The following is a 13,770-nucleotide window of genomic DNA, read 5'->3' as shown; positions in this document are numbered from 1 at the left end:
AAGAAAAGAACAGGCACCGAAAAGTCGTGCCGAATAAAAGGCTGTGAAGGGGCCTCGGGGGCATCTGTTTCGTCAGATCATCTCGGCAATTATGTCAGTAATTCTCCGTGTGATCTTCGGGATCATTAGTCATGTCTGTCCCCCCTCCCCCCAACCAATACACAGATTACACTCAATGGAGGTGTCAATGGGAATTAGATGCAATGGATGATGGGCGGGCGTCTGTCCCTTTAAACAAACACATATCTAGATACTCCAGATTAAAGGTAATCCCCCCCCTTCTCTAATCACCATTGTGCTCATTATTGATATTGTTGATGCGTGTGTGTGTGCGTGTGTGTGTGTGTGTGTGAGAGTTTGTTCGTTTGCCTACTTTTCTGTTTTCCGCACAGTGTTCATTTGTCGGGGATCAACTGTGTGGCATGTGTTTTCAGCTTTAGCCTCGTCACTTATAATCTGAGATATGGGCAAAAAAACATCAACACCTCCACCAGGATTTAGTAACACAGATGTAAACAGCCAGAGGCAATCAGAAACAAAGGGGAACAAAGAGATTATTGTTGACACCTAAGCGGTGGGGACGCACAATAACTTGGCAACAACACCGAGGGGGATGAACGCTGAATATTATTGTTTTGCAGCCTGTGCACGGGATGTGGTGTGCCGATTCGTTCCCACAGGGTGTTTTTTTGTATGCAAAACCAGCCTGGGTGTCTTCTGTCCCTGTGCAAGCCTGAGCCCTGGGACCCTTCATTACCTGTGCTGATGCCGATTGTTAACTGTTTTAATTTAAATGAGCAGGTTTTTTTGTGCTAGCAAAGGTGAAACTCCGGCAAATTAGGAGCTCTTCTACCTCGGCGGGATATTTTGGGATTCTTTCCACCGCTGGTTAATTTTCAACTCCACAATAAGGGCCCACCGAGTTGTACTTCCCCCCGGGGGCCAACTGGAGCCTTCAGCTGCATGCAGCAGTCTTTGTCTGACTATTATTACCAGTCATGGCTGGTATTGGTACTGGGGAATAAAGTAATAGTATGATAAGTAGCAGCACATGGTATGATAGTAATAGCTGTGTTAGCAATACGGTGGTAGATATAGTGGTAATAAAAGCAGTAGTAACAAAACTTGATAAGATGAGGAACTGGGGTCTCTAGGTCTAGGTCTAGGTATGGGTCTATGTTGGATCACAAAACTACATTCATGTTGCTCAGTATATTTTAGTCGGAGCATAAGTGCCTCATACCCCACTTTAAAGAGACCAAACTGTCCCTTAAAGGAATTATATGAAGTCAAAAAGACTTCAAATACTGTTGATGAATAAAGTTTTCAAAAAAGGGATGCTTGTGTTCTGTCGGGATAACAGCTGTGTGGTATTTAAGGTTGGTCAACCTGCTATTAAAAGGAAAACAATGACAAGGACAAGAACATTTGCAACAGGTGGAGCTATTTCATATTTTGATAAGCAGAAAAGTTAACCTGTTCAACTGGTAGAATCTTGTGGTCAACGTGACTTAAGAGAAGTAAACAAGTTGAGCTGACCTACATTTTTGAATCAGGAAAAGGTGCAGCCAACATTCGTTTCTAAAGTTTAATAAACAAAAACACTTCGTCCCAGTTTAGTGTTCAGATTACATTTGCTCACGAGAAAATGTAATCCTGAAATATTTGAAAAAAACGAAAGAAATGCTGAAAAATAGCTGAGAACAGTTGAAAATAGCTGAAAAATGGCTGAAAATACTGAAAATAGCTGAAAATCCAGAAAAGGGAAACTTCCTGTTGAATCGGAAGTTTTAGTAGTAGTTGTTGTAGTAGTAGAAGCAGCAGCAGAACTATCAGTGGTGTAGTAACATTAACTGTTGCATCAGCAGTAGGAGAAGCAGCAGCAGCAGTATTAGTAGTAGTAGTACTAGTTGTAGTAGTAGTAGTTGTAGTAGTAGTTGTTGTAGTAGTAGAAGCAGCAGTAGTAGTAGTAGTAGTAGTTGTTGTAGTAGTAAAAGCAGCAGTAGTACTAGTAGTCATTTTAGTAGTAGTTGTTGTAGTAGTAGAAGCAGCAGCAGAACTATCAGTGGTGTAGTAACATTAACTGTTGCATCAGCAGTAGGAGAAGCAGCAGCAGCAGTATTAGTAGTAGTAGTACTAGTTGTAGTAGTAGTAGTTGTAGTAGTAGTTGTTGTAGTAGTAGAAGCAGCAGTAGTAGTAGTAGTTGTAGTTGTAGTATTAGAAGCAGCAGCAGTAGTAGTAGTAGTAGTACTAGTTGTTGTATTAGTAGAAGCAGCAGTAGTAGTAGTAGTAGTTGTAGTAGTAGAATCAGCAGTAGTAGTAGTAGTAGTTGTAGTAGTAGAAGCAGCAGTAGTAGTAGTAGTTGTAGTAGTAGTAGTAGTAGTTGTATTAGTAGAAGCAGCAGTAGTAGTTGTAGTAGTAGAAGCAGCAGTAGTAGTAGTAGTAGTAGTAGTTGTATTAGTAGAAGCAGCAGTAGTAGTAGTAGTTGTATTAGTAGAAGCAGCAGTAGTAGTTGTAGTAGTAGAAGCAGCAGTAGTAGTAGTAGTAGTAGTTGTAGTAGTTGTATTAGTAGAATCAGCAGCAGTAGTAGTAGTAGTTGTAGTAGTAGTAGTTGTAGTAGTAGAAGCAGCAGTAGTAGTAGTAGTAGTTGTAGTTGTATTAGTAGAAGCAGCAGTAGTAGTATTAGTAGTTGTAGTAGTAGAATCAGCAGTAGTAGTAGTAGTTGTAGTAGTAGAAGCAGCAGTAGTAGTAGTAGTAGTAATGGAAGCAGCAGCAGTAGTAGTAGTAGAAGGAGTATTAGTAGTAGGAGTAGTAGTAGTAGTTGTAGTAATAGTATTAGTATTAGTAGTAGTAGAAGCAGCAGCAGTAGTAGTAGTAGTAGTAGTAGTATTAGTATAAATAACAGTAGTATGAGTAGAAGGAGAAGTCGTACTTACACAGAAGCAGGCTCCAGCTGAGGCTCATTGGAATCGTAGTTCTGCAGGTATTTGCTCACAAACCAGAGAGCTGAACGACGTTGCCATCCATATAGAGCAATGTGGTCTAGAGCGTTACCAAATATAACTCTGTGGCACGAGGTAACTTCTTATTAACCAAAACCAAGATAAAAGAAAGTGTTGATAAAGTGACATTAGCAAAGTGAAAAATGTACGAAAACACTTGAGGAACCCATGTTCCTAAAGGGTTTATTTAGTCTATTTGAAGCGGTGCAAGGGTGATTGATTGAGTTCAATAACATCAATAACCCTTGCACCGCTTCACTTTATATACTTTACTCTTAGATACACTGTATACACTTTTCATTTACATTTCTTAACATACTCAAACACACAGAGAAGACACAGATGTCCGAAGATTAATCCTTTTTTGCAACTACACAATTGAAATTAAAGCTACAGGTATTGATTGTTTTAATTGTCAATTAATCAGTTGATACGTGTTTTTCCAATGAACCAATTCATAGTTTTTTATTCACTAGAGCCCAGAGCAATATATAACCTATTTCATTTTTCCGATATGGTTGTTGAATACATTTATGACGTTATGTTTTTGTTCCAATCTCGACTCCCCACTTATAATAATAAAAAGTTTCAGATCATATTTTTGGACATAAAGCACGAGCTGGTACCCAAAGGCACAGCAGTCTCATTGCAAATACTATTAGTCTGACCAGTCAGAGGATACGTGTTTGTAGATGGTACAACGCTGAACTCTAGTGGCAGAGGACCAAAACTGCATGCTTCAAAGTGAGGAGACGCTCTGATCCGTTGTTTGTTTGTTTTTGCAGATGTTTATTATGGAGGCCCATAAGAGTTTGGACTTGGGAGACCGGACCCCCCAGGGACAGGAGGACGCAGGACGGTCTTTTTGCAATGAACAGCAGCTTACTTGATGATGTCACCACCTCAGCTGTCATTACTGACTTTACTCCGGTTCTTCACTGTAAAGTATATTTAGAATCAAACCAAATATGACAACCCTACTTTTTGCTCTTTCATTTAAAATTGAAATCATTCTAATTGTAATTGTATGTATACACACACACACACCACACACACACATACACACACACACACATATATATATATATATATATATATATATATATATATATATATATATATATATACACACATCAACATAATGTCCAGCTTCTCCAGCCCTTTTGTGCTGTCGCAATGACTTGTAGTAACTATTACCGACATTAGGATCTTAAACAATATCTGTAATACAAGACAGTACATGTGGCTGGTAAAAGAAGTTACACTGACTTAGCATATACTAAGATCACCATCATCAAGATCATCATCAATGTGTGAATGTGTAGGGATATATATATAAAACTTTCTTTCTGGTATTAATATAGCACGGTTTTAAATACTACTAATCCAGTTCCACTTGGAGCAATGCTGACTACGAGCAGTCTGATCTGCCGGCCGGAGATTAAGTGCCTTGCTCAAGGTTCAATTCATCCACCTCGGGATTGAATTGGCACCTTTCAAGTCACAAGTTTCTCTAACCTGTATTTCACGATTGCCTCATTTAAAATGATCTAATTTCCTAAGAAATGTGTCTTGCCTTTTGCAAATAATCTAATCGTTTTGGTCAAAACACTATACAACTAAATTAAATGTTTGATGACTAATATATATATAAACACGGACTTAGCGGATACTTCCGGTTCATTTCACTCTGGTAGGAACAGGCAAAAAAAAGGTTTTCATGAAGAACACAAACGGAGTCGCACGTGAAGGGGGGCCTCCCATCTAAATGTTGCGCGTCACAGTGAAGTAGGTAGGAAGTAGGCAGAGGGGGAAGGACGCGCTTTGTATTTCCGCTATCTGGAGGTTAGCCCTCTTGCTTTGGACATACGGAAACATGGCGTCCGTCGCGGCGCTCTTCCTTTTCACGCTCGGGTCTTTCTGTGGAGGAGCTGCGGCCGAAAGAACACTCGTCTACGTGACCGTGGTGAGTATTGTTAGTAGAATAGCGCTACGGAAGCCGGGTGGGGACTTAACGGCGTTTCTCGTCGACGCTTTAACGGTAACTGAAATTAAAAATAGAGTATGTTTGTGTTTTTTGCTTTTGAATTCTCTGCAAACGTGTGCATTATTTTTGAACCATTAGTTAATACGTCGATTGGGGGTTCGCACCGCTTGCTAGTGGCGTTAATATAAGGCTTTGCAAAAGTGGGTATTTTATTGAGATGCAATATGTCGCGTGACGCCAGAAAAACAAGTAAGACAGAAACTCTGTTGGCACGTCAAGCTGCGGTCGAGTGACGCGTCATCCGCGGAACCTCAAGCCGGCTGCGTGTCTATTCATGGTGTTACGGAACCAGGGCAATTATATCGCACACAGTTTTTTTTTAATTAAACTGATTATGCCTTTTTGAAAATGTTCTCAATAAACCGTACAGTACATTCACATGAAATTAGACATGGACATAGTTGAGGTCATAGTTACGGCACTGGTCACTGGACCAGTGCCGTAACGGAAACACATGAGGCCCCCCTGCAGAATAACCCTGAGGAGGGCCCCCCCTCCCCCCCCATATGTAAGGGATAATGTATTGTCCGGCGGTCATTATCCAAAGATAAACGAACAGGACCCAAATTTATTCAATCAGAAAAAACAGCTCAAACAGAGAACAAATGTATTCCAACATAAACAAAACATATGCTAGGGCCTATCAAACAGCTCAAATAGAACATGTGTTACAACTACATAACAAATATGCCTACATAGTCGATACACCGGTAGGCTACTTTCTACAGGTTTGCATTTGAATACACATGTGCGCGTCTTTTAGCAAATCTGTGTGCAAAGTCTTTAACCACGCTCTTTACATCTAAACTGCACACTCGTTTATTCTCTATGCTAAGGATGGCCAGACCTGACAGCCTCTCTTGTGACATGGAGCTTCTGAGATATGTTTTGATCAGTTTTAGCTTGGAAAATGACCTTTCTAACTTAACGGTTACTTGTATTATTTTGTACAGAGCCGTTTCTTCTCAAAAGGGTTGCAGTGTTGGACAAACGTGAAATGAAGTTAAACAACGATGTGGTTGTGGAGATAATTAAGGAAATGTGTCCGATAATGGGCGCAGGGGGTATAGTGAGAGCATAGGTTTAATAAGGTTAATGTATTTTCAAGCACAACACATAGACAGAGCAGTACAGCTGTCAAAGTATAACGTTAGCTACGTGGTAATGTTAGCTATAGCAAACAGTACAATACCTGTCTCTTCTGGCAGATGAGTGCATCCTTCACCAGCTGGTCGAAAAAGCGGCATTCAAAACAGAAATTTCTGTTTTGATGCCGCTTTTGGGCACCACTTTTAATGTGCGTTTCATTTTTCCTCAAGAGAAATTTCCTCGTAGTTCTCCCAGAATACACCGCGGCCCAACAATAACACCAGTCCGCGTAGCAGGAGGCCCTAGTGGTTGCCTGTTACGATTGCCTTTACAACTATTATTTAAAACTTTTAAAGCCAGTTTAAAATACATTTTTTATTGTGTAGCTTTATATGAGAGACAACTTTGAGGGATATCTTAATGTTATTACGTAATGTAATATTATTTATTTATTACATTATTCGGCCCAGATTCGGCAGCCGATAAACCGGTTGCCATGTCTCAGACAGAATCTGCCCATGTCCGTAACAGCTACACCTGGGCCAGAACATGGCAACAGTGAAATGTGCCAAAGGTGGCTCACATTTGGCCGCATCGAGCCGGAACACAGCCGAGTCAGCCGACACTTAGCCGCAATACGGCCGAGTGCGCTGGCTAGTGTTGGATTAAAAAAAAAAATTGCCATGCGAGGCCCCCTGTCACTGCGAGGCCCCCCCGCAGTGCGGGGGCTGCGGGGGTGATCTCTACGGGCCTGCCAGTGACATTGTATTACAACCTCTTAAGGAATTCCTGTTATCAACGTCCAAATATGAGGACATTATGCATATGAATGCCATTTGAGCTGACTCTGGAAGAACTTGTTGGAAGTACTTGCGGAGGCAGCTTCCCCGCCCTTTGACCTGTTGGCAGCTCATTGTCAGAATTGATTGTGTCGACAAAGCAACAACAAGCCCCACGCAGATGAGACGTGAGTGGGCAATCTGTAGCTGTAATCTGTAGCTCTCTCCTTTGCTTCATGTCTATTAATGAAATGTGATTTTTGTGGCTGCATGGATGGTTTAAAACGTTGCACTAAATCGTCACTCCCACACATTAGTGCATTTTTCTTTTTTGCATGTCCTCCTTTTGGTTGCGTTCACCTAACTGTTAATTAAACAAAAGCTGGGGAATTTGTATCCGTCTGCTCATTTCATGCAAAGTAGTGAGAGGCTCACATGGTGGTGATAATGGAATATAGTCCTTGGCTTCAGAATGTGGCAGGCCCGGAACACACTGTCAAGAAGAAGTGCTTAGGTAGATTTTCCTAATTTGGAAGAGTTGACGTTAGACGTTCTTAATATTGCACTCGTTCTTAGTAAACAGTTTCCGAGTGGCCTGCAAGGGCGCTGTTAATCAGATCACGGAGCAGATCAGATTAGGACTTCTAAAAGGGGATTATCCAAATAGAGTGTACACACGTTTTTTGGGGGTTTGTGTGTGGCTGTTTTGAACCGATTGGTCATGCATGCTCTCCACGCCAGAAACCCACACTTCTGAAGACGGTTGAAACTTTAAATAGTTCCACTTGAGGCAGGACAGCTGACGGTAACATGGGGGGGAGTGACTGATGTTCCTTTCAAGCCAAGGCAACATTCGGGCCTTGGGCGCTTCTTTATGTTTCTGGGAATGCTCAGTCCAACGGCCCCGTCGTGTTCGGATTCTTCGGGTTGCGAATGACATCTACACACTGACAAACTCGGGGCTCCTCGGGATCGTCACTGAGTGGATAAACTAGGACAGTGACTCAGTTCCGGGTTTTAGGACCGATTCCTGCAGCACTCTATAACGATATCCCATTTTTAAGTAGGCCTATATAGACCAACGTCACATGTTGAAAATAGTAAAATCTTTATTAGCTTTGTCAAGTGACTCGAAGAACAAATCTGGTAAATACATAAATGTTTTTCCCGTCACTCATGCGGTCCTGTTGCTGGCATTCATTTGCAGCTGTTTATTAGCTTTCCAATCATACATGGATTCTGTTGATATTCATTCCAAATGAATACCTACTGTGTAGCAATGCTGGGATTTTATAGACAATAAGAGACTTTATTTAAATTTTCTTTAATGCCACCGTGGAAGTGTTTTGTTGTTGCCGTTGCCGTTTGTCAGTTGGTGTTGCTCACTTCTCCTGTCTTTCTCCCCTCCAGTTGTTTCGTCATGGCGACCGGTCCCCAGTCAAAGGCTACCCCACCGACCCCCACCAAGAGTCCGACTGGCCGCAGGGCTTTGGCAGCTGTCCCAGGTAGAATGGGCAGTTCTGAATCGGGGTCATCAGCACCGATGTTGTCTTGAACTTCTTTGAAACCCAGTGAGCTTCTGCACTGTGAGCTGGCACCGTTTTGAGCTCTTATCGGTTATATGCTGCAGTAAAGTCCACGGAAGCCCATTCAGTGGATTTAGAACAGAGATATCAGGCCTGTGCATGTTATGAGTTATAAACTGTTAAGCATTCAAATGCATTACTGAAGTGTTTTGAAGCTATTCATACTTTAGGTCCATCAGTTTTCATATGCTTGTGAAGTCATTTAGCATCAGCGTGCACGGCAGCAGGGAACTATTTTCTCTTGTGTATTACTGTTATGTTATTGTCGCACTTTAGACTCCTATTTTGTCGCGCAAAAGCGTTTTAAAGTCTGAAAGGTTAACCACACCCTGTGATGTCATCGATGTGTGTTTTTCAGGAGGGGATGAGGCAGCACTTTACCTTCTGGGCCAGTTTTTCAGGCGTCGGTACCGAGGGATTCCTGAACGAATCCTATGACAGACACGAGGTAACCTCGCCGCTCTCCGATCACATGACACCTGACAAGCCAAGACAGACGATTCATAGGAATATTTAGGCGGGGTGTTATACAGGTTTCCCCACACTGGTGCTGGAATCCCATGATGATCCCAAAGCATGATGAAATTGTTTACCGAGCGGAGGCGCCTCTTTATTATCGTTTTTTTTTTTTTTTCATTCTGTCCGCAGATCTACGTTCGCAGCACGGACTACGACCGCACCCTGATGAGCGCAGAGGCCAACCTGGCAGGTCTGAACATCAGCTCATGGCACCACCCCCCCCCCCCCCCCCCCCCCCCCCCCCCCCCCAGTTCTACCTAGAAACCCCTGTACCCTCCCTGCCCCGCATTCGCATTGACAGTCTCTCGTCCGTTGTCCAGGTCTCTACCCCCCCGCTGGTCAGCAAGTCTTCACCACAGACCTGAAGTGGCAGCCGATACCCGTGCACACGGTGCCACTAATTGAAGAGAGGGTCTGTGTTTGTCATGTCAATAGTTTCCTCTTGCAGTAAATGATTGTACACACTTTGTCTGAACTCTGTCCCCCCCGTTTCAGCTTCTCTCTTATCCTCTTGGAGACTGTCCTCGCTTCAAACAGCTGATGAATGAAACCGAGCACACAGAGGAATTTATTAATGTCACCACCACGTATAAGGTGCGGGGGGTTTTGAGGGGGGGGGGGCTACATGGTGTCGAAGGGAGTCTAAATGTTTTTGTTTACTGGCATTTTTACTACGTTCCTCTCTGCAGGACATTATTGAGCTAGTGAGGAATAAAACCGGACTGAATCAAACTACTGTGGAATCGGTCTGGACCGTGTACGACACACTCTTCTGTGAGGTGAGAACACACACGCACACACACGCACACACACACACAGTCTGTTTGGTATAGTATGTGACAAAGTATAGTTCTCTGAGATCTTTAATTGGAAAGTTCAAGTAAGGAAAGTGTAGACAATTATTCAGCATTTGGAATTATTGAAGAAGGATGGCTAATTGGTTTACTACGCATTCCTTTCAAAATAAGAGCGTCCCTTTTTTCAATTCACAAGCTGTGTTTCCAACAGACGCAATTTATGTGTAAATTTCCAGTGGGCGAGAATGTAACTGACCAAATCTCATGGTGTTGGGTTTCAGTCTTGTGACTCGACAGGCAACATCAGTTTTTAAGGAACATGTTGACGTTCCGGTTTCATATCTGCTTTAATTTAAATGTTTGTCTTATCTAGTTAACAGAGGTCACTGCTTGCATTTCAGCATACCACCTGTCAATAAACTGTATTTCTGTGTGTATATATAGTTTAACATATATTGTCACAAAATATTGTGAGGTTTTAAATATAAAATCAGGGACCAGTGGGGTCAAGCTGAGAGCGAGGTGGAGGCAGAGGACTCACTGCTGACAAGAAGGGGGAAGAAGGCGTCTTTTGAAGTTCTTCTTTTAATCCAGTGTCTTTGTCGTGGTTTTTCTTAATTCCCACTGTTTTGTTTTTTTCTGCTCGTAAATTCAGTCCCGTCACAACATGACGGCTCCCGACTGGGTGACTCCTGATGTCATGGAGAAGCTCAGATTGCTCAAAAACTTTTCATTTCAGGTAACAGCAGTAAGCGGTATTTATGCTTCCATTTAGGACTTCTGGTCTCGATGCTATGGTGTAGTTAAAAGTAACGCGATGACACTGTTTATTTTCACACAGACCATGTTCGGGGTACACGAACAACAAGAAAAGAGCCGGCTGCAGGGAGGTATGTGTGTAGTTTAGTGGCGCAATGAAGGAACCTGTTACCCTGGGCAACAGTGGGACTCATAGGTTTTTTTAATGGAGCTCTGTGGCACAAAGAGATGACGTATACCAGGATGTAATACTTGTTCGTAGATACATTCATTGTTGGCATACCATGAGATGTACGCTTTGAATAAGAATATGAGCTTCTGTTTCTGTTCTTTAAGGTATCCTATTGGGGGAAATAGTGAAGAATCTTTCCAAGATGGCTGTCCCAGATCCGAAGCGGAGGCTGAAGATGATGATGCTGTCAGCGGTAAGAATGACTTTTTCACATTTGGACGGAGCCAGGCTAGCTGTTTCCCCCGTTTCCAGTCTTTATTCTATGCTATGCTAAGCTAAGCTAGACGTCTTCTGGCTGTAGCTTAATGTGAAGTACACAGAGTGGTAACTCTTGGGGGATAAAAACGCAAATAAGTACATTTCCCAAAATGTCGAAACGTAAACTTTTTAATGTGCGTGTGTTCCACAGCATGATACCACTGTAGCCGCACTGCAGTCCAGCTTGAACGTGTTCAACGGAAGACAGCCACCATATGCCTCCTGTCAAATATTTGAGCTGTACAGAGACGACAACGGGTAAAGCAGACTATACTGTAGACGCTCACCTAATAAATATAATTGATAAACAGACTCCATGCGCTACTGAGGCGCTGATACCAGCGCCTCAGTAGCGCATGGAGTCTGCACATGGAGAAGATTTATTTAAATATATATATATATATATATGTATATATATATATATATATATATATATATACACACACACACACTCACTAGCTGATCCATCTTTTGTTGTGACATCGGACCAATCAAAGACCGTAAAACTCTCTCTCTCTACCCAGCTCTGTCTCTGTGTCGTTGGCTTACCGGAATGACAGCGGAGTGGAGGCGTTCCCTCTGCAGTTACCTGGTTGCTCCCTTGACTGCCCCCTAGAGGACTTTGTGAGAATTACAAAGCTCTCCATTTCTGAAGACCGTGACAAGGAGTGTCGCTTGCCGTCGGAGGGGAGGGATAAAGGTGAACACACACACTAAAAAAAAAACTACTTTCAATTTTAAAAGAGAATGTGCCACCATTCATCCATTTTCTTTCATTCCGTCTTCAGAGGTGATCATCAGTTTGGCGGTGTCCGGCTGTCTGCTCCTCTTCCTCATCGTCATCCTCCTTGGCGTGATTTGTTGGCAGAAGGAGCCAATCGGCAGCCGTGGGTACCACCAAGTGACCAACCAGGAAGTCGGAGGGGAATCCTGACGCAAGCACGAACTCCTCCCCCGGAGATCGGCGAGCCCAGCGTCTCGTGACAGCAGCAGCAGCAGCAGCGACGACGATGAATTCTGAACTCTTTTTAAAAAAAAAAAAATTTTAAAAAGAGTTTTTCTTTTTTTTTGATGGTTTCCTCTACACATTTGGGGCGGCTACTTCAATGACGGTTTCCGCATCTCTCTAAACTAACATGACGAGTGAGACCTGTCTGAGGGACCAGGACATGAAGAAGAACAGGAAAACCCTTTTTATTACTTTGCAGTTTGTCTCTGAAAGTAATTGCCGTGTACTGTTTGTCTTTCTTTCTTTCTCTTGAGGCTTGAAAAGTCCTAAAGGGCTGCAGGGGAGTAGCAGAAAGTCAATGCAGGAAATGGTTCTAAAGTTGTGACTTTCTAGAATGTAAGAATGGTTTTGGATCGCGCTGGTCCGACAAGACAAGATGTCGGCTCGATTGAAACCTCTTGGCTAACGATGATTCTCAGTCCAGAATGTTTCCACAAGTTCTTACAGATCACTTTCTTTTAATGAGTGGAATACATTAATTTAGTATGTATATGTTCACGATTGAGCAGTTTGTGAGTGCAGTGTCGTACATGTGCTGAGGACTAACGGCCGAGATGCCTTAAATACTTTTGATGTTTCCCTTTTTTTGAGGGGGGGGGGGGGTTCTGATGCATCACATTTGATTTGATCAAAGGAGCCGTGGTGGTGCCGACCTTGGTTAACTCGCCCAGAGAGAGCTGACCTTAAGCCTCATGGCAACAAGCATCCCCCATCAAGTGTCCTTTAGCGAGACACTAAAACACCAGCAAATAAAAGCAAAGTTTTGGAATCAGCTTTTTAAAGATGCAGCTTATAGAAACACCGGACACCTTTTGTGTGTTTTCAATCCAACTGCCTATGAATCGTTTATAAATGACTTGCAACTAATTAGGTTTGTTTGTTTGTTTAGAACAGATATTTGATGCTGTTCTTTAAAGAATAACACCGTTTCAGCTGTAAACCAATTTATATGGGTATTAAGTTGTATTGTTGATGGGTTCAGGTCCAAATCATGACATTTCAGTATTTGAGTTCTACCTATTGTGTTATAAATATGCAAAGCGACTGCCCTCTACTGGTCGAAAACCAGCCTATTGCAATTTAATTTAGCTCTGCTAATCTGGAGGAATGGGTGTCTATGGTCTTCGAAACGGGACGAGATTTAATGTCGAAAGTTTAATCCCACCCACTGGATTTGATTGGTTTAAACCAATGCGTGGGGTTAAAGAGTCCACACAAATTGAATAGCGACCTAGAATTCTACGTTAGCTAACAGTGTCCGTTTATAATACAGTGGTGGGATGTAACGAAGTACAGAATTCAAGTTCTAGTACTTAATTACAAATTTAAGGTACTTGTTCTTTACTTTAATATTTTTTCATTTGATGATTATTTGGGTGTTACGGCAGGTGACGTTTGGAGTGTAAAGTGTTACAAATGAGTATAAATCCTAATGCAGCCTTGACCAGAAAGTCAAAATCATTGTTTGGTTACATCCAACATGGACAACAATGTCTTTTTTTGAGAACAAAATATCCTCTACAATGAACGTTATGTCAGTATTGTGTCCAAACTCTCATTCAAATTTGATTTCAGGCTGTATGAAATTCATCAGACTTGTCGCTTGTATATGATATTTTTGGGGAAATAAAACAAATCAATGTGAATGCAGCGGTGGAATCTCTTTGCTGCACAACTGAGCCGAGGTCTGGAC

The 13,770-nt window shown here is 42.3% G+C and overlaps 1 protein-coding gene across 2 annotated transcripts; it reads left to right on the top strand.

The window, feature by feature from the left end:
* Positions 1 to 4,723: 4,723 nt before the first annotated feature.
* acp2 (acid phosphatase 2, lysosomal) lies at positions 4,724 to 13,727 on the top strand. 2 transcript variants are annotated; one of them, XM_034554152.1, is made up of 13 exons: positions 4,724 to 4,968; positions 8,328 to 8,412; positions 8,851 to 8,951; positions 9,152 to 9,212; positions 9,343 to 9,434; positions 9,518 to 9,616; positions 9,712 to 9,801; positions 10,475 to 10,558; positions 10,661 to 10,709; positions 10,915 to 11,003; positions 11,220 to 11,326; positions 11,593 to 11,768; positions 11,857 to 13,727. In XM_034554152.1, exons 1-13 carry the CDS (start codon positions 4,879 to 4,881, stop codon positions 12,000 to 12,002), a joined length of 1,269 nt encoding a protein of 422 aa, XP_034410043.1. In that variant the 5' UTR covers positions 4,724 to 4,878; the 3' UTR covers positions 12,003 to 13,727. The 2 variants fall into 2 exon arrangements, with proteins under 2 accessions (XP_034410043.1, XP_034410036.1); XM_034554145.1 differs by having other exon boundaries at positions 4,728 to 4,968; positions 8,328 to 8,422; positions 8,862 to 8,951.
* Positions 13,728 to 13,770: the final 43 nt, after the last annotated feature.

The sequence above is a fragment of the Cyclopterus lumpus genome, chromosome 2 (assembly GCF_009769545.1).
Source record: "Cyclopterus lumpus isolate fCycLum1 chromosome 2, fCycLum1.pri, whole genome shotgun sequence".
Lineage (NCBI taxonomy): Eukaryota > Metazoa > Chordata > Actinopteri > Perciformes > Cyclopteridae > Cyclopterus > Cyclopterus lumpus.
The sequence above is the reverse complement of the archived record's forward strand: the minus strand, read 5'-3'. Positions and strand labels throughout refer to the sequence as shown.

Coding starts and splice junctions, on each gene's coding strand:
- acp2 (XM_034554152.1), top strand. CDS start 4,879: ATGGCGTCCGTCGCGGCGCTCTTCCTTTTCACGCTCGGGTCTTTCTGT. Junction 4,969..8,327: donor CACTCGTCTACGTGACCGTG/GTGAGTATTGTT, acceptor TCTCCCCTCCAG/TTGTTTCGTCATGGCGACCG. Junction 10,710..10,914: donor AAAGAGCCGGCTGCAGGGAG/GTATGTGTGTAG, acceptor CTGTTCTTTAAG/GTATCCTATTGGGGGAAATA.